The 26,173-nt window shown below is 41.0% G+C and overlaps 2 protein-coding genes across 3 annotated transcripts; one reads left to right on the forward strand and one right to left on the reverse strand.

The window, feature by feature from the left end:
* Positions 1-335: 335 nt before the first annotated feature.
* tnk1 (tyrosine kinase, non-receptor, 1) lies at positions 336-10,831 on the reverse strand. Of its 2 annotated transcripts, XM_063900217.1 has the most exons (14): positions 10,571-10,829; positions 8,164-8,342; positions 7,735-7,805; positions 7,434-7,616; positions 6,413-6,565; positions 6,055-6,332; positions 5,349-5,475; positions 5,035-5,181; positions 4,832-4,926; positions 3,733-3,957; positions 2,852-2,916; positions 2,064-2,521; positions 1,873-1,968; positions 336-830 (listed from the first exon to the last, which is right to left on the reverse strand). In XM_063900217.1, exons 2-14 carry the CDS (start codon positions 8,324-8,326, stop codon positions 654-656), a joined length of 2,238 nt encoding a protein of 745 aa, XP_063756287.1. In that variant the 5' UTR covers positions 8,327-8,342; positions 10,571-10,829; the 3' UTR covers positions 336-653. The 2 variants fall into 2 exon arrangements, with proteins under 2 accessions (XP_063756287.1, XP_063756288.1); XM_063900218.1 differs by lacking the exon at positions 1,873-1,968 and having other exon boundaries at positions 10,571-10,831.
* A 1,783-nt stretch (positions 10,832-12,614) lies between these two features.
* On the forward strand, positions 12,615-26,152 carry trmt44 (tRNA methyltransferase 44 homolog). Its single transcript, XM_063900220.1, is given in 13 exon segments — positions 12,615-13,841; positions 13,843-13,954; positions 14,325-14,442; positions 14,868-15,087; positions 15,176-15,244; positions 15,624-15,731; positions 16,192-16,263; positions 18,059-18,165; positions 18,653-18,836; positions 19,897-19,909; positions 19,912-20,238; positions 24,653-24,769; positions 25,643-26,152. Coding segments are annotated over 13 exon segments (1,911 nt in total). The 5' UTR covers positions 12,615-13,613; the 3' UTR covers positions 25,879-26,152.
* The last annotated feature ends 21 nt before the right edge of the window (positions 26,153-26,173 follow it).

A 26,173-nucleotide genomic window follows, 5' to 3' on the forward strand; every position in this document is an offset into this window, starting at 1 on the left:
ACTTTCTCTGTACAACATGCACATTATGGTGTCAATATCAGCTTCCTTTACTTATCTACCCTATTTCAGATGCAACAAAAGGAGACAACCCTCTCCTCAGGTCACATATTGAATATCATACTGCTCCACCCTCTGGGAAAACATGGTATATACAAGAAGGAGATTCCTCAGAGCATGTGTTCACACGTCTATCCAATGCTGCTGGGAAATAACTACAATTGAATTTAAGGATTACAAAGCTTTGACTGTGCATTCAGGAATATGTAAGACACACAATAAAGACACTTCCTGAAGACCAGCAGACCAACTGAATAAACAGCTCACACATCACACAGTTCAATACAAAGATGGCATAATCATTTTATTTAATAAAACAATAATTTCATGTACAAATTCATTACGATACAAAAACTATGTTCACAAAATGTGTTGCTGGAGAGTGTCATTCAAAATACAAAAACAGTGAAAACAGTGAGCCTTTTATCCTTTCTTTTTACACCTTCACTTTTCTACATTTATAAGACCTCCTATCTGCCCCCACATCGAGGTGGTCATTGCAAGTTATTTTGGGCAGCTTCCAGATCCAAAATTGTTGCTGAAAGTGTAAACCATCGCTGCAAAATTCAATTTAAAATCAGCCAATGAAGAACACTTTAAACGCGCCTCTCTGCGCTTATTTGTGGTCGCTCCCTGTCTCCGGGGCCTGGCCTGTCGTCCCGGGACCACCGGATCAGGTATCGGCTGGCCACCTGCAGGTTCCACTGGTATCTGTAGAGCACCCTCAGACAGTCCTCTCTGGAGCACAGGCTCAGCGAGTACAACTGCTCCAACTGAAAGACACACATCAAGAGAAAATGGATCAGGAGAGGCTATACAAATACACATTTTTAAATGCATGAATCATCTGCGTGCATTTATGGAGACAGAGCAAACTAAAGCAGCTCGTTATCTGCTTTCTGAGGGTTACTACTTTCAGGCAGGTTTCACTTCTGCCTGGACCTTACGCACCGGCAATCAATTGCAGAAAAGTCAGCTCAGAAATAAGTTGAGGATATTCATACAGCAATTGTCTGTTAAGTGTTCAAAAAATCCCTATTGATGATATAATGATCTCCACTGTGATGCATAGGGTATGGTTAAAGATGATCATCCAATTCCAATTTTGGGGGATTTGCTCTATTTATCGAAATGAATTAAAGTAAGAAAAAGTGTGTTTCCAGTTAGACTTTATCCCTGCTTGGTATAGAACTTAAATCAAAGTCTTGCTGAGTCCCTAAGGTGGCTTTACATTTTTGCTAAAACTGGATTAACCTGTAATGTACACCCAAACCTACCCACAACCCCCACCTACCCATGTACAGGCCACCCTCATACGCTCAGTCACCTAATCCTATTCCAGATCACCTCTACCTGACCCCAGGTTTTCTCTAGGTTAGGTTGTGATTTATTTAGATAAATGCAAAACAGCAATTACTATAATAAAAAGGTCTTAATTTTAACACAGGACCCCCTGCATGATAGAAACTGATGCATGTCCCATGTGTACTACTGCAATTTGGTGGGGGAAACTCCCTAATAAAATATAATGACCAAATCCAGCTGGTCCTGCAGTCGTGTGTAAAGATGTTTTTCTATATGTAATATTGTACTGATTTTGAATGTGATTTCTATTTATGAGTCATTTTAAATTAAACATTTTCAGTTTTCCATAGCATTATAGCACTGTTCATTCTTTTAATTCTGTGGCCTATTTTGTGCTGTATTTCAGTGTATTTTTACATTTAATTGTATCCGTTTATTATTTTCTGATATTTCTTTTAATATAGTTTTTATTTTCCAGCCATTATCATGTTTGTCATTTCATAGTCTGACCTTGAGTTTTTGCTCGGCTCGCACCGGGTTCCAGTCACTACGCTGAAGTGCAACATGAACCTCTTCAATTGTCACTCCATGAACTGCCTCCATAACCTGGGAAGAGCAGAGCGATGATTGCCTCATTTAAAAGAACTCAACACATTCTAATACAAAGAAGTGAAACAATTATCCTGTCACTCGCGGTTTACCTGTGCGGTGAGACTTTCTCTTGTATTCTGCACATGAGGGGACTTGTCTCGCTCTCTGACTCGCTCCCTCTCTCTCACGTCTCTTTCTCGGTTGTCAGTGTAATCATCCAGCTGTGGGGTTGAGCGTGCCATGTGGCTCATCTTGGTCAGGTTGGTTAGTTGTGGTTGAGGTAAAGGCTGGGCTGGAGGTACTATGGTCACCTGGGTAGGCCATGTGGGGCCCGGTACCGGGTAGATGGTGGGTTTCATGTTGAAGTGCTTCAGGTTGGGGGGCGGCGGGCGCGGAGGCGGGTTGATGCTTGCCTCGCTGAAGCGCCGCGGGTCCTGCTGAATCAACGCACTATGAACTGGCATCCCAGGGGGCATGAGTCTTCCGTGCTGATCCATTCTGAGCGCGCCCACAGTGTGAGCGCGGGGACGGTGCCCGCTCATAACTGACTCCAAGCTCTGAGACAAACCTGATAGGGAGAATGCAAAATTAAATATTGATTATAAAGCAGTACTCTCTAAGCTCAGATTGTATGTGGGAACGGATAGAGACACTAGAGGGCAGACTGGTTGGAATGGATAAATACATTTACTTCGTGGATGGATAAGATGCATTTAAGAGCACTCGTGTTCGGATTTTGTTTTAGACCATAGGAATAACGTTTAGGAATTTAGAAAATGGCCGAAGTTCCCCTTTAAGGCCTTAACATTTGTAGGCCTTTCTAGTAATATCATGATTTTAACCTTTCTCTGATGTTAAGTACATTTTGCGGTTTTGCTCACACTTTTTTATTCCCTACCTGCCATTTGCTGCAGATTGGAGCCCTCCTTCTCCTTGCCGAGGACTGTCCTCCAGTTGCCGCTGCTGCACAGGTCAGAACAGAACACACATTAGTCTAGCAGCCGCAGCCGCAGCCACACACACACACACACACACACACACACACACACACACACACACACACACACACACACACACACACACACACACACACACACACACACACACACACACACACACACACACACACACACACACACACACACACACTTTATTGACTAATAGCAGGTTAAAGTTCAGCGCTGCAGTGTTGTTAGCAATAAAACACAGTGAGATGGACACTTTATTTCTTATGCTGGTTATCAAAAAAGGAACTTGGGAAATCACAGCTCTCAACTCCTTCTCTCAGTTTTGCAGTATTGTGTAAGGCAAAAGCTGAAAGGAAAATGAAGCAAAGGCTACAAAGCAATAAAAGGCGCGCCCACACGTAACAGATTACATTGTATATTGTGAAAAACCGCCACTCCAGATGAACTTTGGATCTGTGGGCCTTTTCCTCGTGTTACATGCTGTATTTTTCACTGCATGTATAAAAGGGACTGTCTCAGAAAAAGAAAAAGAAGCCATTACGATATCCTGACTGCCATATCACTTCCCTCAGTCGGTAAACTATAATTCCTGAGTCATTTTATTGCCATGTAAGCTCCAGTTTATCACATAATAAATGATATCCCTGCAGTTAATCCAAAGTACTTTCAGGTTCAGCGTCAATAAAGTTTGATCGCTAAAGAACAATCATGGTAACAGTGAGTTTCTGTTGTTCTTCAGAGCAGATTTAGCCCCATCAGAACCAACAGATATTGTTTTAGACGACAGTAATGAATAAGTGGTGCAACTGACCCTTCCAGGTTCTCAGGTAGCCCCCTGCAGAGCTCAGGTTTGATGTCTCCATGAGCGATATGCTGCAGGCTGCCTCTCAGCGGGGTTGAGATGTAAGGGTTGGAAGCAGGGTTGGACCCGTTGTTGGCGGCGGCAGCAGGGAGTGACGGCACCGTGAGACTCGCAGGGAACCAGCCCACTGTCAGCGTCCTCTGGTTCTGACCCTTCCACTCACACAGCTCCAGCCTGCACAGAGAGAGACATAGTGACAGACACTGTTATAATATAACTTTTGCTTCTCCAAAACAGTGGCACAAGTAGGCATGTGTCTAAAGTTTGGAAATCAATTCGTAAGAGGACAGATGTGTTATTTTCATTTTTTTTAAGTTACAAAGTCTGGCAGGAACTGTCCGGTTGGTGGAAGGAAGCAGGTGTGATGTTAGTTGTGTTACCAGACTTCCTTAAGTTCCTTTAGATGAGTTAAAGACTGAAAAACACATCCATTTGCTAAATAATACCTAAGCCAAGCAACAATTGGCTACTGTAGTAAGTGAATTTCATGATTAGATACACCAACATATATTGTATACATTGATTAATGAAAGACTGAGAAAAATTCTGTTCCGCAGCTGTATTTTAAATCAAATTGAGTTTCTAATTATGTGGTTGCCCACCATTAATAATACCTACAGAGTTGAATCATGGTCTATGATGTATTCTTACACCAGTTTATATTGTGTATTTTACTAGCACTAAACACAAGCACTCTGACGCGGGTTTCAATGCATGACTAGTGGCCCTTCCAGAGGCTGAATCACAATAAATAAAGAATACTTATTAAGGTGTCTTTTATGCTGCATGAGGATGTCTGTATGCAGAAAAACCAGCAGACTGTGACAACACTAAAATCATCTTAAGCCTGGATCTGTTCTGTAAAGAAACACTTCGTAGTGTCATAGATGCTCGACTTGTTCAAACAAACAAAGCAAAAGCTCGAGTTACGGCTGAATGCCATTCGAGAGGCTGCTTTAAACCCCTGTTTCAACTTAACAAAGGGCCATTGTGTGGGTCAAAGTTTTTCCTTTACTCTTTAAGTCCAACCCTCCTTTCTCTCACCCACCCATGGTCTATGACGGTCACAAGGTCGTTGGCCACAAGTGCAAGTTTTCTGAGTTCAGCAAAGTCTCTGGTTGCTTGAACCTCCCTTGGTTTAGCCTGCGAATACAGACAAAGGAATAAAGGAAAAAAATGCATTCAGGTTTCTTCCATTAAGTGTTGATCACAGTCCCTCCACTGGATTAAGTTTCCCATAATGTCGCTGACCTCTGACACCATAGTCACGAGCTGTGCAAAGTTGGGTCTCTCAGTAGGATTGCAGGCCCAGCATTTCCTCATGACGACGTACAGTTCTTGGGGGCAATCGGGCGGTTTCTCGAGACGCTCCCCCTCCCGCTCCACACGCCACAAAATCTGGATTAAAGAGAGTGAATGTCAGAGACACTAAAGCAGTGAGTCACAAAACAAATAAAATACCGCATCAGGGCGGGGATACACATTCCACACATGAGGACAAACACTCTGATTGGCATGGATACAAAAACCAGAAGCATGTTCACAAGTTGCTGACAAGCGTGTACCTGTCTGCCTGAGAGTCCGAACCACGGCTCCTCGCAGTAGGTGAACATCTCCCACAGGGTCACCCCAAACATCCACACGTCAGAGGAATGGGAGAAGGAGCCAATCCGGAGACTCTCTGGAGCACACCTGCAGGAAAAAATGACGTAGATATAGACGTGATTATTGAGCGTTTTGAGAGGCCATATCATGGTTTTGGGGGGTTTTCCCTTCCCTGTAGTGTGTTATATAGGTTTGTGTGCATGTAAACGGTCTGCAAAGGCGTAAATCCCAAAGTTCACGCCATAGGGAGTTTTCACACACTCCGCCCCTGCCTGAAACGCCTCTATTGGACTCCTTTGTATGCTTTTGTAACATAGTGACATCACTATGTAACAGTTGCACCTCTATTGGCTAGTGCTCCAACACATTATACGTGATAAGCTAATGGGTGATATATTTCGGACACATCTCTTGGTGGTTGACCAATCACTACAGAGCCGGCCAGCTAACCAATCAGAGCACAATGGGCTCTGGTTTCAGACAGAGGGTGGAAAGAGGTGCTGCAGCACAGGCAGTATGAGAAAAATAAAGACCTTTTTGGACATTAAAGCATGGAGACATGTCACACTATAGGCACAAAATACAAATATGAACATGAAAATGAGCATTATATGTCCTCTTTAAATATTATCTCCTCCTCCAGCTTATTTTCCCAACATTCCTCACCATGCGAATGGTATCCTCCTGTGCGCTTTCATCACATAGTGGTCCTTCTCTTGGCTCAGGCCTCTCATCAAGCCAAAGTCCCCGATCTTCACAATCTCCCTGGATGACAGCAGGACATTCCTCGCAGCCAAGTCCCTGTGGATAAATCTCCTCATCTCCAGGTAGTCCATACCCGCTGCGATCTGGGTAGCAAAGAGCCAGAGTCGCACCAGAGGGAACTCAAACTGACGTGAGCGCAGGGTATCGTATAGGGAGCCCATCGGGGCCAGTTCTGTTACCTAGAAGAACGAAAAATATGTCATTGTGTATTCAAGCCTTAAAACATCTTAGTTTGAATAGATCCAACACAACATCCTACCATCTTGAGGGGCTGTGTGAGCACCACACCATAAAGCCGGATGATGTTGGGGTGGTCCAGGGATTGCATGATGGTCACCTCTGCAAGGAAGTCTGTCAGTGTCTCTGTCTGCCTGGACATGCTGCTCCTCAGTGACTTTACTGCTACAGGCAACTGAGTGGGGGGAAAAGAGAGACAGGCTCAATCCCAATCCTGCATCTAAACCCACAGCGTCTGGTTTTTCATATCACGGTGCTCCATGTTAAAAACCAGACAATGGAAGATTCTTAGCATATTCATTTACACATGACCTAAAACCTGCTGTTACAAAAGGTGGCCAAGACAATGTTTTGTAAGTCACAGGTCTTTGAGCTCAATTCCCAAGTCAAGCATCAAGTTGACCACTGCATATTTTGATGTAGACAATTAATATTATCCTTGCTTTCATTTTTTCTAACTGGCGCCCCAACATTTTTTCCTAGTTCTGTCCTGCAACCTGAATGGTTACAGTCATATTGATTAAAACAAAGGGAGAAAAAAGGCAATTTAGTGGGAAATTAGCTATTAGCTCATTCAACAGTCTGTCTGCTGTTAAGTGTTGAGAAAGTAGTTTACAGTGTGTTCTGAGAGCTTGTAATGGCGAAAAATGGCTGTCTGCTGCGACTGAAAATAACACTCACCTTAACATAATAGAACAAAGAGCCGATAGACACTTAAATACTCTAAGTGCTATTTTCGAAGCTGAGGGGAATTGCGATGATGCTTGATAATTACTGGGTTCCAACTTTGTGAACAATACTCGATTTCTGCACACACACCTTTACCAATACTTAGTTGGGTTTATCACATGTTCAGTAAAGTAAATAAATTCCTTTATCCCTAATTATATTTATTTTATATGTACTGTATAAGCAAGCAGGAATCAAACATAAAATGTATCGTCTATTTTGTAGCTTCTTGTTTTGGAGGGAAAACATCAGTTCAAGAAGTCTCTATCAGAAGGAATTGTGAAAGATGGTTTAGAAAACAGTCCCTTACTTACCACTCTCCCATTAGGTGTGTGCCACTCCCCCCTCTTCACCACCCCAAAGGAGCCGGAGCCCAGTTTCTCTGCCAGAACCAGCTCGCTGTCTTGGATCAGACTCGGTAGAGCCCGGCTAACTTCCTGAACCGGACCGCCTCCACTCCGCTGCTCCCCCCCATCCGGAACTCGACTGCTGGGCTCCTTTATGTGTCATTAAAGGAACAAAAACCTGTTACTGATAACCGTGCCTGATTACATGTAGTTCTCACACAATATATATGAACTCCACGTCAAAGGGGATATGCTGCATGTGTTTCACCCTTGCCATCCCAGGCCGTCCTCGAGCATTTGTCTTGTAGCGTTTCAAGGCCTCCCATAATCTCCTTTGTGCTGAGAGAAAGAAAAATATAAATAATTATATCCAATATTCCATACATGTCTGATTTCAACAGCCTTTACATCTACAGTATATGTTTTGTAAAAATCATTGTCAAATTAATTGGTTATGAGATTAAATATTGCTGTGGTAAATCATTTATCCATCAAGACCGTAAATCATAGAGACATTTGAAAGACAAAACCCTTTAAACTTGGTGAACAAAAGACAATGCTTTTGTACCAGAGGCAATCTAAACCTCTCTTTGTCTTGAGAAGAGAGACAAACTGTGCCAGAGGGGAAATCCTCCCTGTCTGAGATACGTGATGATTTGTACTTCAGTGGATGTTCAAAGGAGACAATCTGGCTCACCAGGTTTGCTGATTCCTATCTGTTCCAGGTCGGACTCCTTGACGTAGTGGAAGTGCTCGATGCGGGTGATGTTGAGGCCATCTCTGACGCGCATGTAGAACTTCTCCAACTGGACCTCGGCCAGGAGATGGTACAGCCACTGAGTGTCCTGGTCCATCAGCATCACCCGACCCGTCCTCCTGCACGGTCAAAGGTTAAACTTCAATTATAACACTTTTTGTAAGTAACTAAATCTAAGTGTTTTGGTCGTTGAAACTTCACGATAGGAAGCTTGGAATCATATCAAACTATGGACACAATAAACCAGTTCTCTATTCCAGTCTTCCTCATCTCATTAAAGAGCCTGTTTAACAGCAACCCACTTGGGCCTTGTTAGGTAACCATGGCAACTTTACAAAAACAGTGTGGGATGCCGAAGGGGGGGTTAGGTGAGCTTTTAGCTGAGTGCCAACTTTTTACAAGTTGGTGGTTTGTGTCCCATAAGATTCTAATGTACTCTTTACAGCTACTACAGCTTTAGGCTTTTCAATCTCAAAGTAGAGTCATTTGCATAAGTTCACACTTCAAAACAGGCAGTTCACTGACCAAATGAGAGTGAGGTCAGATAAAAGACAACAGAAGAAGCTAGGAGGAGCACAAAGAGGAACAGGTGAATGATGACACAGGAAACATTGACAGATTAAAACGCTCCCCTTTTCATAAGACGCTAGTACAAGTAGTGACATCAACAGTGCCGGTAACTTGATTGTGACTCATTTGAACCACAAAGACGATAACACTGCAGGTAATATATCAAGCCGAGAGGTGGAACCATTAACTTGCCTGTGGTTTGGGGGCCGCGGTCAAACAGGATCCTGTTCAGACACAGCATTCATGCAAGTGCTGAACATGTGATGTGTTTGACAGCAGCATGACAGCTCTTGTAAGGCTTTTTGTAGCTTCATTTTCACTTTAGACTTAACAATCTTCTTTCTAATGTGCAATCTTATCTTTTAATATGTCACTTCCAGTCCCATGACACAGAGGTGTGATGGCGAGAATGAGTTTGCACAACTTCCTTATTGCTTAAAGAAATAAAATGTAAAACATCATGTGTTGCTTTCTGCTCTTAGCATTACTGGAGGCTTGTAGAGCAATAAACCCAATGGTTATCGGCCCAGCAGGTACGATTCAGGGAATGCCTCCAGCCTTGCCCTGTCAGTTACCATTGGAAAAAATGAACAACATGCTAAACCACTAGCAGAGCCACATTGTTTGCAATCATAAGGCTAATTCTCACGGAACAACTGATGCTTAAAAATCCAGAAGTGTGCAACAGGGTTCTAGCCTGGGCTTGCATTAGTTTCTAGGGACTACTCCCAATTAATTTGCACCCAACTTGACTGAGTCTTGTCTGCAGGTAATATTCAAATTCAGAAGGGATAGATGGTAAACAAAGAGACCTCTGTGATCATTCTCTCTATGTACAGAGTGATCAATATTTAACCTGCCTGGCAGCTACTGAAAAACTCTCACAGCCTAAATGGCATGTGTGACCTAGTGTCAAACTATTTAGTTAATAGCTTAACTTTGCTAAGGAGGCAGGGGAGGAACTCGCGTCACTTATATCTTACACAACATTATCTGCGGTGTTGTTTTTCCCATAAGGCTGCAGAGCCTTTGTTTACACTGGTGATGGCCGCTTCCTTCCAAGAACACATGAAGATCAACCCACAGTGATCCACTTGACCCCTTCAGTCATCCATGAATCAAAAATGTCACAGTTATATTATTACACGAGTGTGCTTTTCAAAACATTTCCCAAGAAAATGTGTGTTTCTTCATGTACAGAAAGAGGAGTACAGTCAGAAGTGTTCAGATATTTTTTAATTAAATCAAAATAGCAACTCTTAAATATAAAATACTGCACTGCATGGTAAACATATATAATTACCTTACTATTATCATCAAATGCACCAATGTATAAAGACTACAAGTAATTTATTCAGCAGAATAGCCACTCAATGATAAGCTACATTTTTGGATTTATTATCAGTGATGGATTACAGTAATCCATCAAAGATAATGGCAGCAAGCAGCATTTTTGTGTTGCAGGTAAAGTGATTTATAATAGCTTGATAGTTAGATCCATTATAATGGCCTATATATTGTATAAACTAATGAACACTATTTTTGTAGCATTTATAAAGACAACTAAACCTAAAAAAAAAGGGTATTTAAATGACCTTTTAAATATACATTATTTTTTAAACACAATTTAGTGACAGTGTTTTGTCAATGTCCTAAATTATAATACTTCATTAAGAGTTTTTCGAAACCAGATATGTTGATATTCCTCCTGACATTAAGCATTTCTTCAGACTGCAGAGTCCAGATAAACTCGGTCAGATAAGAACTCATTACTCACCGTTAATCAAAATAAGTCAGATATCCGGTAGGATCGTTGACACCTATTTCTTAAACATATACGCCCGAGACAAGTGATCCATGTTGGCGCTGAAACCTCCAGAAAAGTCGACGGAGGCTCTTTTCTCAATCCTGAACTCTTTCCAAAAATAATTCTCGCACGTTATGTCAGAGATGTATCCTATTGTTTTATGTATCGCGTTTCTTTCAGGCAAGCGGGAATGAGTGATCTACCTGTGTGCTTTTTCTCCAGCAGTTTTTCTCCGCCTCTTTGCAGTTTCCACACTGACCACACCTCTTCCTGCTTTCCTCACCTGAGCTTTCAACAACAGCTGAAACTTCCAGACAATATGAAATTACCTGCACAGGTAAACACATTACCTAATGGCATAACCCACTGTTAGCACAAAACAGAGTATCCTACGTCACCCATTAGCAACGTGTTAACACACACATACACGTTGTGTGTAGTCTGTATTTAAAAATATTACATTGTCACACAGTCAAGTAAAATATAGCTAATAAACTCAGTTGCTAGTTTATTGGATAGGCCAAATGTAAATAAATGCTAGTTGGGTAAACCAAATACATGCTACTAATCAAACTAGCATGTATAGGCTATCAGATGCACCTAATTTAATGCTAGTTTATTTCGTACACCAGATGTTACTGCTAATTTGTTGTGTACACCAACAACAAATGGCTGTCATTGCAGATATTGTACATTATCTAAAATGTAATGTTAGTTTTTGGGTACACCTAGCTTAACCGTTTTTTTTTTGTTGCGCCTTATTAGTTTTAGATTTAGTTAATCAACCATGCAATAATTCCTTTCGTAAAGTGTATCATGTAACGTATTTTGGAGAAATTAGTGTTAATTGTGTTTTCTGATAATTCTGTTGACCATAGGCCTATTTGTGATGTAAAAATCATATTTGTTTTACCCCTTTCATATAAATAAGTAAAACCGTTTTAAAAACTAACATTATAACCTCCATTGGAGAATGATTTACTGTACTGAAGCTTTATTAGACAGCCAGAAGTATAATGAAATAACAAAAACAAGTCATATGAAGTGTATATGTTGTGTTTTTTGCCTTGATTGATCAGAATCAGATGTCATCAACATATTTTACTTTACTTTGGATAATTATGTACTTTTAAAATGAGTCATTACTGAGGTTAAAAATGTTTTCCTTAGCGTAAATAACGTGATTAATTGTCTCTATTGGCCATGTTCAATTGTTTTCCTTCTTTTTGTATTCAACAGAAACTTGCTGTAAGCTATGAGTCAAATGAAGAAACTCATTGTCAAGCAAGTTTGACAAGGTTTTTTTTTTTTAGCTTCCTACATGTGTGTTCATTTGAATGCAAACCAGGCAGCACTGTGAAAGACCTGCCCTGCACTTTGCACTTCCTGGTACAGTATCTCCCTAGTCGTCGTCCCCCGCCTCCCTTCCTGAATTACTCAAAACCACCCACACAATAGCAGCCATTCAAAGGACTTCAAACACAGAAGCTTCACAATTCTGTCATGCACTTTTAACTTGATATGGATTAAGACAAAATGACACATTTTGCAGCAATTAATGTGAGTTTTAAATAATTAGTTTATAGAAGGTTTTGTGACAGCCCAAATGCTAAAACCAAGAGCTTAACAAACAATACAAATAAAGACAAACACAAATGATGATTTCATTAGGAAATAAAGAGTCACAAGAATTAACAGCTTAAGGAATTAATGAATAATACACCAGGCAGGTATTGGGACAACAACATGTCATTTCCAGGATTTGATGAGCAGTTTAGTGTACAGGCCGAACAAGGACTGTGTGGCTCAGATGCTAACACTCCTTCTGCTGTCTTAAATCTCTGAGGCTGAAATAACTTATCGTCAGTTTACAGTTGGGTAAACTCTCCATGTCTTATTTAATTTGTCTGACAGACAGGCTGCACTTACGGGGGGTTGCCCATGAAATGCTGCGAGGAAAATGTATTGTTAGTTGCCTAAATTAAGCAGAGAGAGAGAGAGATGTGATAGTGCTAACAGTTTTTTCTCTGATATTTTATTGAGTGAGATATAGAATCAGTCTTAATTTTATCTTTCAGGGGAACCTAGAATATGTGAATTTGTATGGGGGGGATCACGCTTATTAAGGCAAAAACAGAACACCATTTTTATCTATGTTAACATTACTTCAACTGATAGAGATGCTGTTTTTCTCAAAAAATGATGTGTCAATTGAGCAGGCGAGATAAAATAAGGTTAGATAAGGAAAGATAAGATTTTTTGATGCCTTGAAGGGAAATTTAGAGGTAGTTACAAACCTGACACATTCAAGTAAAAAGAAAGGAAAGCTATGCACGGCAGATTGACTGTATGCAGAGGTTACATGTGCAAACTAATTAGTATCAAGATATACTCTATATCAAATACATGTGTTTTATTCTATTTATGCATGAGAGATATTAATCATGCAATATGTAAAACTAATGTGGAATAATGTCAAACCTTACTTACCCTATTATGGGTATAATTATAATATAACAGTATAATTGAGGTCATTAATGTTGAAAGATTAGCAGACTTCTAAAGAAGTTATAATAATCATAACAATTGTAATAGCCAGGTCATGCCTTTAGGTAATATATGTGTAATTATTTTATTGGTTAAAGAAAAAATAACCCAATAAAATATAGTTGTTAAAAATATGTTAATTTCTCATAAAGGATTATTTTATACAGTTTGCTGATTTAATGGAAATAAAGCAACGCCCTCTACTGTCTGGTTGAAGTAACTGTAATTGGCTGCCAGTGGAGACGTCATCGCCCTGCGACAACATGTTCCTACTTTTTCACAAGATAACGTTGATAGTAAAACTCCACATTTGTTTTTTAATTCTAGGATGTGGGTTAGGAAACTAAGCGAGCTTATTCTACAAGCAACTTAATCTTGTTGTCTTTATCTACGTAACAAAAGACCCCGGAAGTCCTCCTCTCTCCTTATGCAGATGTAAACACATGGTCGTGTCTGATGCTCAATTATGCCCAAACTCTTTGAGATAAAGTTTCCAGGAGAATGTAAGACTCTTCCCGAAGGCTTTTGGTCAGCTGTGGACGTGTGGATAAAGAAGCCTCACGTTGTAAACAAGCGTCTATGCGGGGTTAAGGAGACGGAGAGTAAGGATGTGGGCAGAGAGGCGGTGCTGTTGTTGCTGGAGGAGCCTGAACTCGCTCAGGATGTGTTGTCCTTCATGACCATGCTGCAGGGTCTCCCCTGCTCTCACACACGAGAATGAAACCCCCTGGGCCTCCAGCGTCAGGACATTTATTCCTAAAGTCAACACTTATGGGACGAACCTGCATAAAGAGGTTATACTCAAAGGTAAGACTGGACAGAGGTGGGAGAAGTACTCAGATCTTGGACTCTAGTTAAATTAGAAGTACCACAGTGAAGTCATTTTAGAGTGTTGTCCTATTTTTCACATTCTTAGTCCAAGTCTGCAAAGTAACTAAAGGTAGTGGGGTAAAAGTACACGATTTACCTCTGAAATGTGGTAGAGTAGAAGTTCAAAGTAGCATAATGTAAAACGGATATACTCAAGGAAAGTACAAGAATCTCAATGTGTACTTAAGTACAGTACTTGAGTAAATGTACTGAGTTACTTCCACCCTCTGAGAGTGGATTTGAATGAAAGGCTCTACAAACTTTCTTCTCCTATAATAACATTTGTAAATGTCTTTGCTCATTTAAGATTTCGACAGACAACAGGTGACCTTTCTTCCATTTGAAGAGGATTCAGAAGGACAGGTGTCTCTCAAGAGAGGAAACATTCATCAGTTCCAGCTCCTCCATCGGGACTGTGAGAAATGGTGAGTGGCTAAACAAGCTGTCCAACTAAGAAGGTCCAAATATTAGGTGAATGGAGGTAGACATGGATGCATTTGTGCACAAAGGATTTAGAAATGATGATATAAAAAAAACAACCCTATAAAGCTTTTCCAGACACTCCCTTACCTTTGTTAAAACACTAAAGGGTGCTGTGTGGTCATTTCAATTAAGGACATTCATTTAGAAATGTGCAAGGTTAAACACACAACATAACTACTGTAGATCTTAACAATTGGTTTTGACACAAAGACTCCTGATAACAGGCCCCTACTCTAATCTTAATTGTTAAAGCAGGAGAAAAACCTTTAATAAAAACACCTGATGCATATTCTTACTGATCTTACAATACGTAAAAAAACAAACAAGTTTAAGACTGTAAAAATAATCAACATGCCTTTATCTGCAGGGTATTGGAGCTGCATGTCTTGGCTTCAGACTTGTGGTTCTCTGATGGCGTGGCATACCCGAAGCTGCCCTGGCTGTCCTCAGATCTGCTGCCCAAACTGGTGCGCTGGGCCACCGAATGCAAGAGCAGCGAGTTCAGGAGCACCCTGTCTCTGCTGCCGGTGGAGAAGTACAGCGTCATGTACCAGCAGCTGAAGGAGAAGTACAAGGCCATGGTCAAGGTGAAATCTTCCCAGCAACAGGGGCTTATAAACTGTATTGTTGATAATATTTCTGGATTTTTAATACTGAATACCAATGCTTTTTTAGGTTTGGCCTGAGGTTACAGATCCTGAAAAGTTTGTCTATGAGGACGTTGCCATTGCTACATATCTCCTTGTGAGTTCAAGCCTGGTTTTTAATGTTGTTTTATAATAAAAGCTATCATTATTCGATTACGTTCGAGGAATAGTTATTTTGCAACACGCCGCATATGTCTTTTCATATTGTTTTTAACCAGTATGACAACTACCGGGTAGAAAAACAAATCCATACTGTACATATATGTTAAGGTGAAACCCATTTTTATCTGTCACATGTTCTAAGGTCATGGAACCCAGACAGCCTCTTCAATCTGAGTGTGAAAAATGGCTTTGACTCAGTGAATTGATTTATGTGTCACACTAGAGGCAGGTGAAAGGGTGTGAGCAGCATCTGCAGGTGATTAAAGGCTTTCATGAACAGAAAGTGGTGTTAAATCTCTGTCACTGTACTGCAGGTGCTGTGGGCAGAGGAGCGAGAAGAAAAAAGTCTGACAGAAAAACAGTCCTTTGTGGACCTGGGCTGTGGAAACGGCCTCCTGGTTCACATACTGACCAATGAAGGGGTAAGTAACGTGCTGAATAAATGTAGGCTGTCTTTGATTGACACTATGTTACTCCCAGGTTAAACTGACTGAAAGCCCAGAAAAGCAATAGAAATCAACAACGGTGTGTTTCGGATAAGTGGTGTCTTGTATAACAGGCGTTATATCGGCCTGGTTTTTTGTACTGAATGGAACACCAACAACAGACAGAACTTACAGTAGAGCCCTGACAGTCAGAAGCTGTGTGTTAATGGCTGATTATGAACGACAGGCAAAAAATGCCTCTTGGGATTATATCAAATGTTCAATGGCAGCTTAATCAATGACACAGGGCTAGTGAGACATAGTGAGAGAGTTCATGTCTCTGAATACATAATATCTACAGAACTGTGTCGCTTAAATGGCCAATCACAAACTAGGACAGGTATAATTGAATTTCCACGCAGCAATCGGCTGACCGTCATGCCGTCTTGTGTTGCAGCATCCTGGAAAGGGCATCGATGTTCGGAGGAGGAAGATCTGGGACATGTTCGGCCCTCAGACTCTGCTGGAGGTGAGCAAGCTGACGGGGGTATCATTGTAACCTTATTTAGGTTTATTATAATTTCACATGATACAGGGAATCCAGATCACAGGCTGTAGCAGTCTGTCTTGCTGAATTGGAAACAGAACAATTGAACACCGTCTCATTATTCTAACTCCTTTTTCACGTGGCCCTAATCATATTCTTTTAAAAATGCACACTTTTTGTCCCTCCCCCACCCCAAATACACCATCTCTATCCCCTACATGGAATCCCACACCCTGATGCCACCTGTTCCTAGGTGACAGACACAAAACAAAAGTATAACACAATACAAATGTAAATGATAAGAAAAACAGGACCACACAAGAGCGGAACCAAAAACCAAACATAAAATACAAAAAGAAAAAGAGAAAAAATATAGAGTCTCTGAATTAGTGGTTAATTAAACTGTAACTCCAAAGGACTTAAATATCTCACTGATCAGGCATAATGTCTAGGGAGTCTATGATGGAGAGCAAGGGGTTCCAAGTTTGATCAAATTTCCTCAAGGAGCCTCTGAGGGAGAATCTTACCCTCTCAAGTTTTAGATTATATAGAACTTCCTTAATCCATCTGTCATATGACGGAGGCTGGGCCTGCTTCCAGTTAAGTAAGATCAAGCGCCTGGCAAGCAAGGTGCAGAAGGCCATACAGTGTTGTGCTTCAGCTGTAAGAGTGTTGCCATGTGGTATACCAAAAAGGGCAGACATAGGATGTGGGTTTACTACACAAGAGTAGGCCGGGTGAAGAGTGTCAAATATTTTGGACCAAAAGTCTGCTAGTTTTGAACATGACCAAAACATGTGAATGAGGTCTGCAGGAGAATGGTTGCACCTATTACAGGCATCGGCAACATTGGGGTAGAACTTGGACAATCTGTGATTAGTGTAGTAAGTCCTATGTATAAGTTTACATTGAATCAGTCCGTGCCGGGCACAGATGGAGGAATTGTGAACGAACTCCAGAATATGGTCCCATTGTTTTTTGGGGGAAATCACAAAAGGTGGAGTCAAGGGCTTTACATTTTCTCCTTATTCTAACTCCTTCATGAGGCCTGAATCATTTAAAAAAAACACTTTCAGTCAGCGCATTACAGAAATCAGCAAGAAAAACCTTTTCCTGTTGTTTACCAGCAATAAAACAAGAACATTTTCACCCTGACATTACCTGTGACAGGCAGTGTTATACTTAAAGAAGCTACAAAATGAAAAAGAGCACTGCTGCCCAGGGGTCTAACACTGAATCAAGAACAATCCATGTCAACATTCACACATTTGCACGGTACCCTGTCCCAAAAACACTTCACTCTCCTGTCTACCTTCTCATTTATTTGACATCAAGCTGCTGACTGCTTCCATTTCAGCTCATCTATTATTGACTGATTTTATGGGAGCGGATGTGGCAGACCAATCTTTTCTGGGCCCACAGGGGTGCTATGTGCAGTCCCAAACCTTTATTAGGAGGCTCTCTCTGAACCTCACCAGCTTCAGTGCTGTTAACCTACAATATTGCGGATGTTGGTGCCATATATGACTTTTTTTGCATAGATTCGTAGCTGCATTTGTGTTATTTTCATCATCCAAAAGTCATTATTTTGCCAAAAAAGTAATTGAATCCAATAACCAACCAAGTCCAAGTTTAAATAAGCTTCCTTACATTTCACTGATATCTTCAAATACTTTTCCTTTTTAACACTAATTCCTGATTCAGAAGGAAATCACACCAGCTTGCACCTTCAACGCTCTAAGGATTTCTTGTTCTTTTCGGGTCTTTGCTATTTTAGGAAAAGGCAATTACTCCCAGCGAGAGCTTCTTATTCCCGGATACGGACTGGCTGATTGGGAACCATTCGGACGAACTCACACCCTGGATCCCCGTTATAGCTGCCAGGCGAGTCATCAGCAGACACAATCTCACTCAGCAGCTGAAATGCCAGCTGATCTCCCCAATTTGGAATTGTGTGTGTGTGTGTGTGTGTGTGTGTGTGTGTGTGTGTGTGTGTGTGTGTGTGTGTGTGTGTGTGTGTGTGTGTGTGTGTGTGTGTGTGTGTGTGTGTGTGTGTGTGTGTGTGTGTGTGTGTGTGTGTGTGTGTGTGTGTGTGTGTGTGTGTGTGTGTGTGTGTGTGTGTGTGTGTGTGTGTGTGTGTGTGTGTGTGTGTGTGTGTGTGTGTGTGTGTGTGTGTGTGTGTGTGTGTGTGTGTGTGTGTGTGTGTGTAAGTTACTGCTTTTTAAAGCGTCCACCTGGTGGCGATGTTGAGCCTCAATCACAGAAATCTGCTTTGATGTGACACAGAATCTCTAGGAATGGATCGTTGTTTCCTTTCTGTTGAAAAGATAAAAATAAATCTTGTAACTTTTTTATTTTTCTCTCCCTCCAGGTCATCCTACTCCTGTCGGTACTTCGTCCTCCCCTGCTGTTTCTTTGACTTCTGTGCAAAATACCAGAGACGGCAGTGTAAGAAGTCTCAGTATAAAGAATACATCGACTTCATCACGGAGGTCAGCGTAGTCAGTGGCTTCAACACTGAAGAGGACTGTCTCAGAATACCATCCACTAAACGGGTAGGCTTTCATAGCCAGATTTAAACACCAAAGCTGATGCTGTTCAATTCCTATATTATACACAAGACTTCTCTTATTCCTAACATTTGTCATATAGTGAGATAAACAAGTTAAAAAGTCCTATGGTCCTGAAGGGTTAATATCAACACTCAAAGCCCCACTTGTCCTGACCTGTCCTGGGTCATGCTGCAAACCCTAAGGAACCTTCACTTCCCACGATGCAACTTCTTCTTTTTTAAATACATTTGTTTATTGAACATCACACAACAACACATCAAATAGCATATATCTTAAAACCCAGAAATGTGTACAACTGGTGGTACTTTATTAGCAGGGTGGTCTACCTAAATAACAAATCAGATGGACACATGACTAAGGCATCACTTGTGCCATTCATTTTACCTGGAATATCTTCCGCAAAATGTCCACAATAACAGAAAAGATCACTGTAGTGTGATCAAAGACGTGTGTCAAAAGACTAATTAGTGACTCAGTTGGTGGTATGAAGTCGATGCTGGTTTCTTGATTAGCTAGTGCACATTTACTTCATACAACTATGAAGTCGTAGGTGTTACTCATCTCTTTTTGGTCTATGATTTCAATCCTCTGATTCCCATCTTTCTCCACTGTGAATGTCTGATAAAGTAGATAACATTTCCATATTTCATTCTAATAAAAGAGGTTATTAGAATTCTCTGCAAAATTATCATAAAGTGTATTACTGTTCCTCCAACAGGCACATCTGTACATCCCTGCTTTCCTTCCAACTGATCCTCAATTAGTGCAGAAGGACAGAAATAAATTAAGTCTTTATCGTTCCCAAAGGGACGTTTCCTTCACAGCTGGCCATTAATGTTTTCAATACACACAGCCACGTAATAAACACAAGCAAGAATTTACTGGGCTGTTAATGTACAGTCAAAATATAGGAAAAGCTTCCCAAACATCAGTACATATATCTAAAATGATTTGGGCTCGGTTTTTTCTCCATATTAACACATTGTTTGTACACCTTGCACCATCAGCCCCCATGCGACTCATCCAGCTTCTTTTCCCACAGGTGTGTCTGGTGGGAACTCAAGAACCTACCAGATATCTGAAGAGGCCGAGGCTGAGCAGCGAAGAGCTCATTACATACAGAGCCGCCAGAAGGCCACTGGGCCCACAGTTTACAGGTCAGACCTCAGAAGTGACGGTTGCCATGGAGAGGAAGACCCTGACAGGACCCCTAACAGCAGCTGGGGAGTGGGTTTCCAGCCCAGAGACAAGGTGGAACTGGTTAGAAACTGTGCTGCTCTCCCGCGGGATTTTGTCGATGGCGTGGTTCTGCAGGTTGCTAACGTAATCCTGGGATTGACTGAAGATGATGGTGGAGGGTCCTCCAGTGGCTGGAATAAAGGAGGTAAACCACAACAACCACAAGACACCCACAAATCAGTCTCCCTGGACATGCTTAAGAATTGATGAACAGGCTCAAATTAAATCCAGAGTATAACACATTATCTGAGAATCTCACTGATCCAGTCATGTTATTGTGCACTTTGGGAGTTTCTGAATTCATTACTTCTGTTGCCAGGCAGCTATAAATATCTCCTACAAAGGAAGAGATTAATATCTCCTGAAGCAGGGAAGTTGAGGAAATAAGGGCCAAAGTATCCAGGCTGGTTGGCAAACGTTACAGATACTAAGGCTGTGATGGGACTTTTTATGCTAATGAAGTCACCTTAAAGAACCACTGCTTTCAAACCAACACAATACTACAAAAGGTGCTACACTCTATGGATCTACAGACACAGTGTATTACTTCAGCTTTGTCGTACATTTGAGCTGGTGTGTTTATCAAACCATTGTCATTGTTAGCAGCACATATTACATAAAAATGCATCACCATCTGATTTGCCAGGTGTCTGTTTTACAATTGAGTACATCATGTGATTTTAAAGGCAGCAGCGGTGGCATGAAATCTATTAGATTAAAACTCTGAGTTGCTTCTGACATGGGCTAAGCTAGTTACGTTAGCTTTAGCAGGAGTTGGCCTGTTGTCTTTTTCTACTTCACGATTAAGGTTTAGCTGCCGCCTCGTTTACTTTTATGGAAATAGTGTTGTTCCACTGTTAACAAGAGGTCAGTACATCCAAAGGTTACACTTTCTAAACAGGTTGGGAATAATCAATAAGTACATTTCGTTTTAGCTTTGGCTAATGCTAGCAGTGGCATTCTTACAATTAGCTAAGCTTTGTAGCAACTGCAAAATTTCAAAACCAGTACAAATTTATATATTTTTGTAATAATAATAATAATGAATTGTATTTTTAAAGCACCTTTCATTGCTTGAAAGCAATCTCATTTTATATGGTAACACAGGTCTCAAAAAGCTAAATTCAGGAATTAATGGATAAATAACTCTAAATCTAGAGTTAGCAACTTATACTGATTATAAATGGGGAAACAGCTAAAGGAAATTACTGTGTTCCTCAAAATGTTCAACTTTTTAAAATAACATTTCCTTTATGACTGAATTTATAGTTGCTGTGTTTTGCCTTTGTAGTTCAGCTGCAACCCAAACACTTCCAAAACGACATGGAAGAATCAACCCCCACATTCCTCAGTACTACTTTAATATATACTCCCTTTTCTTTCCCTGTCCCCCTCTCGGCATCATCCGGAAAGGCTTTCATGACACACAGTGACGCCACTTTGAACTCTGTAGCCATCTCTCTGCCAGCCGCACTTCCTTCACTGCGTGCTACACAGAGTGCCACATACGCACGCCGCATCACACACAAACGCACTGCCCACGCATCACCTTTGTCTACGCCTCTGCACCACGGCTGCCACACACACACACACACACACGAATTAGATAAGGACACAAGGACTACTATGATTTAAAAACAGAAAAATCTTCTCTCCTGATGTCGGTGGTGAGTTTCGAGGTAGAAAATATGAGGGAGAGCAAATAAAGGGAGTCAGTAACCCTGTATAGAGATGACTTGATGAATAATGCACCAGCATCTATGATTTATGCATGAGAATGCATTTGTATTGAGGTATTCCTACCAGTTATCTGAAGGAACAAAGGGTAAATTCAGGGTGAGCCAGCCTATATTGGAAAGATCCACAAGAACCTCAGAGTCATCAAAGGCCTTTGAGATTCAGTTCCCTCCAATTAAATGGACTCTTCAAAGACTGTGAGGATTTGTGATGATTTAATCTACTAATTTTTAATATTTGAATGATTACTTCAGTCGATTTTGGTTAAATAGCTTCCTTGCTTTAGTGTAAAAGCCAAATGTTGTTGAATATTTTGATCAGTTGCTCCTGAGTTGTGGCAAAGTAAAGCTTCAACATAACACAAGCACTCATTTACATAACAGTAGTTAAGGGGAAAGAAAGGTAGATTTTTGAATGTGTTTGTGTGTAAAATACTGCTATCTAGGGTGAGGGTGTTTAAAATCATAGAAAGTGAGTATTAAAAAGGGATTGCTTGGCTTGTATAATTACTATTTGTGCAAGTATTTTCTCCTAAAAAGAGGAAAGACTATGTTTTCTGAGGCAAATTCATTATATGAAGCCAGTAGTGACAAGTACACATGCCTTGCTGCTGTTACTTCGCTTCATATATGTGCCATGAGGTTTAAATACTGTATATGTCACTATAGTCATTATTGCGTGAAAGGTGCAAACGTGTGATGCTGCTACTTCAGCTTTAAGTGGATTTACTAATTCATGCATGCTTTACTGCTGACTGGCCTCAGGTAGTTATGTAAGCTGCTCAGAATGAAACTCAGTATATGTAGCTCTCCATCTAACATTTAATGTTCTCAATGCAATCTTTTTTCATTTCAAAGGACATGTACAGTAAGTGAAAAGTTCACATACAGTAGTGTCTCATGATAATGTTCCTTGCATATTTTGCACATCCATTATATACATGTTCTGAACAGAAATAGCCTGCTTTAAAAAGAGAGTGGCCACGGTATTATAACGGACAGGTGCATTGCATTGGATTTTTTTCAGATGTATTCCCACAATCCTTCAGAAGACCCAACTTTTGTTATATGCAGAGTCATCATCATCACCCTCTCCCTCCCTCCCTCCGTCCCTCATTATCTCTGCTTGGAGGTGATGCATTTGGTCGTGTTTGTGTGTATCTGTTTATGACTAATCTTGCATAGGCTACTACTCGACCCATAAGCCTGATATTAGTTGTGACTGTGTGTTCAAGGACCTATTATGGTCGTGGTTTCACAATTTAAAAAACAAACATTTTATGGACTGTTTCATATCCTCATTGACCGCTAATGCCTTAGTGTTCTACAACTGCTTCAGTAGCATTTCCAGCTAACAGGGAAATGAAAAACAAACCTTGCCTTGTACGTTACACGCCACATTTTCACCTTTGTCGTGGCTCAAAAACTGTCATCCGTAGGTGTCATTTCGAACCGGAGTATCAGCAGATTAATTCCATAGTCAATATGTGATGGTCCACTTAAGTTAGGCATGATACAAGATAAATACATTTTTTTGTTAGCTCTGCCACCATTTTCACTGGCAGGAAGCCTGATTCTGAATTGGCTTAAGCGGGAAAAACACAAAAAGAAATCAATCACCGTCCACCTTTGCACAAGGGACATATAGCCTTAAAAATCCAGCTGTACATCAAGCCGATCAATTAATAATCATCTCCTTTGGTCTTAGTCCAAGCACAGTCTTCTCTGTCAATACTGCCCCTCTCCCATTAATCCCCATTATCATTGTAGGCATTAAAGGGCAGCTCTAAACGCCGTATTGATATTATATTAAGGTCTGCAGCTCCCTGGAGTCTGGACTATAGGACGGCAGTCTGCCCAGATTCACACTCAGCACTGGACTGCTTTTGGCCGTTGCGAGTGTCTGTCAGTGTGGGAGTGTGTTGCATATTTTATGTTTTTACTCCGCAATATCACCAGGATGCATTTGGTTGGACAATATGTTTGAGAAAACTTAAAACCATCACCATCGAAAAACTCATGTAGAGTTAGAGAGTACACTTCTCTCACTTTCAGTAATCACTAGGTCAACAGTGTACACCGGAAATGAAGATTGCATTATGTCGTCTGCTGATTTACGTCAAATATTGTTATGAAACAGCACAGATGCGGTTGTTCCTCCAATATGTCAGAGAAGAAGGAGGCCGACTGTCAATTGTACAAACTGAAGGTCAACCATGATTGAATTCTCTTCTGGGGGTAAAAGGGCAACGCCAAAAATACAGAAAATCTCATTCATACGCCATTGATATGCTTACTACGCGCTTACTACGCGCTAACTTGTAGCATAGGACATTATGCATTTCAGTATCCCCCATTAAAATGAATGTCCCAGTGGGGGGGGGGGGGGGGTGACAAGAGTGACTCACACACTGAAATAGATGATGGTGGGATGCAGCGGTGAAATGCCTGCTGGTTGCTCTGACAGCTTGTTTGAGCAGCTGTAATTGAGCACATTTCACAGGCCTTACTCACACAGAAAGACAGGGACTGAGGTGTCCTTTTAAAATGTTCCAACAAAGCATCGATCACATTTCCCGCCATTAGCATATTCTCATAGCACTGCCTATGTGGAAACCACTGGTGATGACTCAAGCCAATCGTCTTCATCTGGGTCTTGTTCTGAACTCTGTAGTGTAGGACTACAAATGATATCTGCATGCCTTTGGCAGCTTGTAAATATATTGATGATGGGGACATCGATAGACCTCATCCCGCTCCTTTGTCATTCGGTTCCTTGCTCTTATCTTTCATCCTCTTCTCCCCCTCCTCCCTCATCCTCAGGTAGCCTCTCTGTGAGCGAGGTGGCTGGACTGCTGGAACAGGAAACCCTGCAGCTCCTGAAGAAGGAGTGTGGAGGCCTCCAGACGCTGCTGAAGAACAACCACCAAGTCTTTAGAGGTAGTTCCACCATTCGCGTTATATACATTTTCATAGCTGTCCTTTTATAACATTTTGGGACTACAGTTTTTGTACACATGGATTTTAACAAAGGGGATACAGTAGGTTCTGGCCCTTATATAAATATCATATCAATATTGGATTTTGACTTAGATTTCGATATCGTTATATAGCATGAGGTTGTCCTTTCCTGTTTTTGAAAGGCTGCGATACGTCAAAGTAATTTTCTTATTTTCATTATTTGTCTTCACCCACTTATTCAAGTTATATCAACATACTGATGGGTATTCATCAAACATCTGATTGTGTTTACATTTTTATGAAGCTACAATATTGTCTCAATATTAATATCACATAATTGGTATATTTGACTATCGCTCCAACAGATTGTATGTGATAGGCTAAGGGGACAGGATAGCTGTAGGCGGTTGATCAATCACAACAGGGCCGGCCAGTTAACCAATCAGAGCAGACTGGGCTCTGGTTTCAGACAGAGGGTGAAAAGAAGTGCTGCAGAACAGGCAGTACGAGGAAAATAAAGAGCTTTTTGAACATTAAAGCATGGAAACACGTCACAGTAGAGTCACAAGATAAAAATATGAACCTACAAAAGATCATTAAATGTCCTCTTCAATAATTTCCTGTCATTTAAGGTCTCAAACTTTAAAATCTCTAATATCTTCAAAGTAAGTTATTCCTTGCTGATGATTCAACCTGGTGTCGTCTTTGAAACGCAGTAAAAAAAAACGAGTTCTGGATCCTGAAAAATAAATCCTCCTCTTAAATGCTCTACAGGCAAGGATTTATTTGTAGTTTTTGGGAGGAGCACTTATTTCTGAAGAGGTTTGAATCTCATCATTCGTTCTCTTTTAGTGGAAGGAGGGCGGGTGTACATAAGAGACTGGCGGGACAGGAAGGCCTCCAGGGCGGATACAAAGAGGAAGCCCATCGCCCCCGGTGCCCTGAAAACTCGCGCCTGCTGGTTCTACAACCACCACCCTCAGCGCTGCCCCCTGCAGGCCGAACACTGTGCCTTCGCCCATGGACCTGATGAGCTCCGACCCTCGACCAAACCTCTGAAGAAAATGAAAAACGACGCTTTTATTTGAACTTGAGGAACTTTTCTAATGAATGTCCACCTCTGCCCATAGAACTTCCTGGAAAAGTATCAACTCCTAGTTCTGCAGCCACAAAGAGGAAGAAGTTCAGATCCAAGCGACATAACTTTTTACAATATTCTCTTCCTTCTGATCCAGATGCAGCTTTCACTGTTATAGCTCGTTGACACCTCTAATTTCAAGGGATTCTTTTTTGTTTATTTATATAATGAATAGTTTTTTGTAAAGCTCAAACCAATTGTACACTGAATATCTATTAAAGTGTATTTCAAACAACTTTCTTTTT

Source organism: Eleginops maclovinus, chromosome 14 (genome assembly GCF_036324505.1).
Source record: "Eleginops maclovinus isolate JMC-PN-2008 ecotype Puerto Natales chromosome 14, JC_Emac_rtc_rv5, whole genome shotgun sequence".
NCBI classification, from domain to species: Eukaryota; Metazoa; Chordata; class Actinopteri; order Perciformes; family Eleginopidae; genus Eleginops; species Eleginops maclovinus.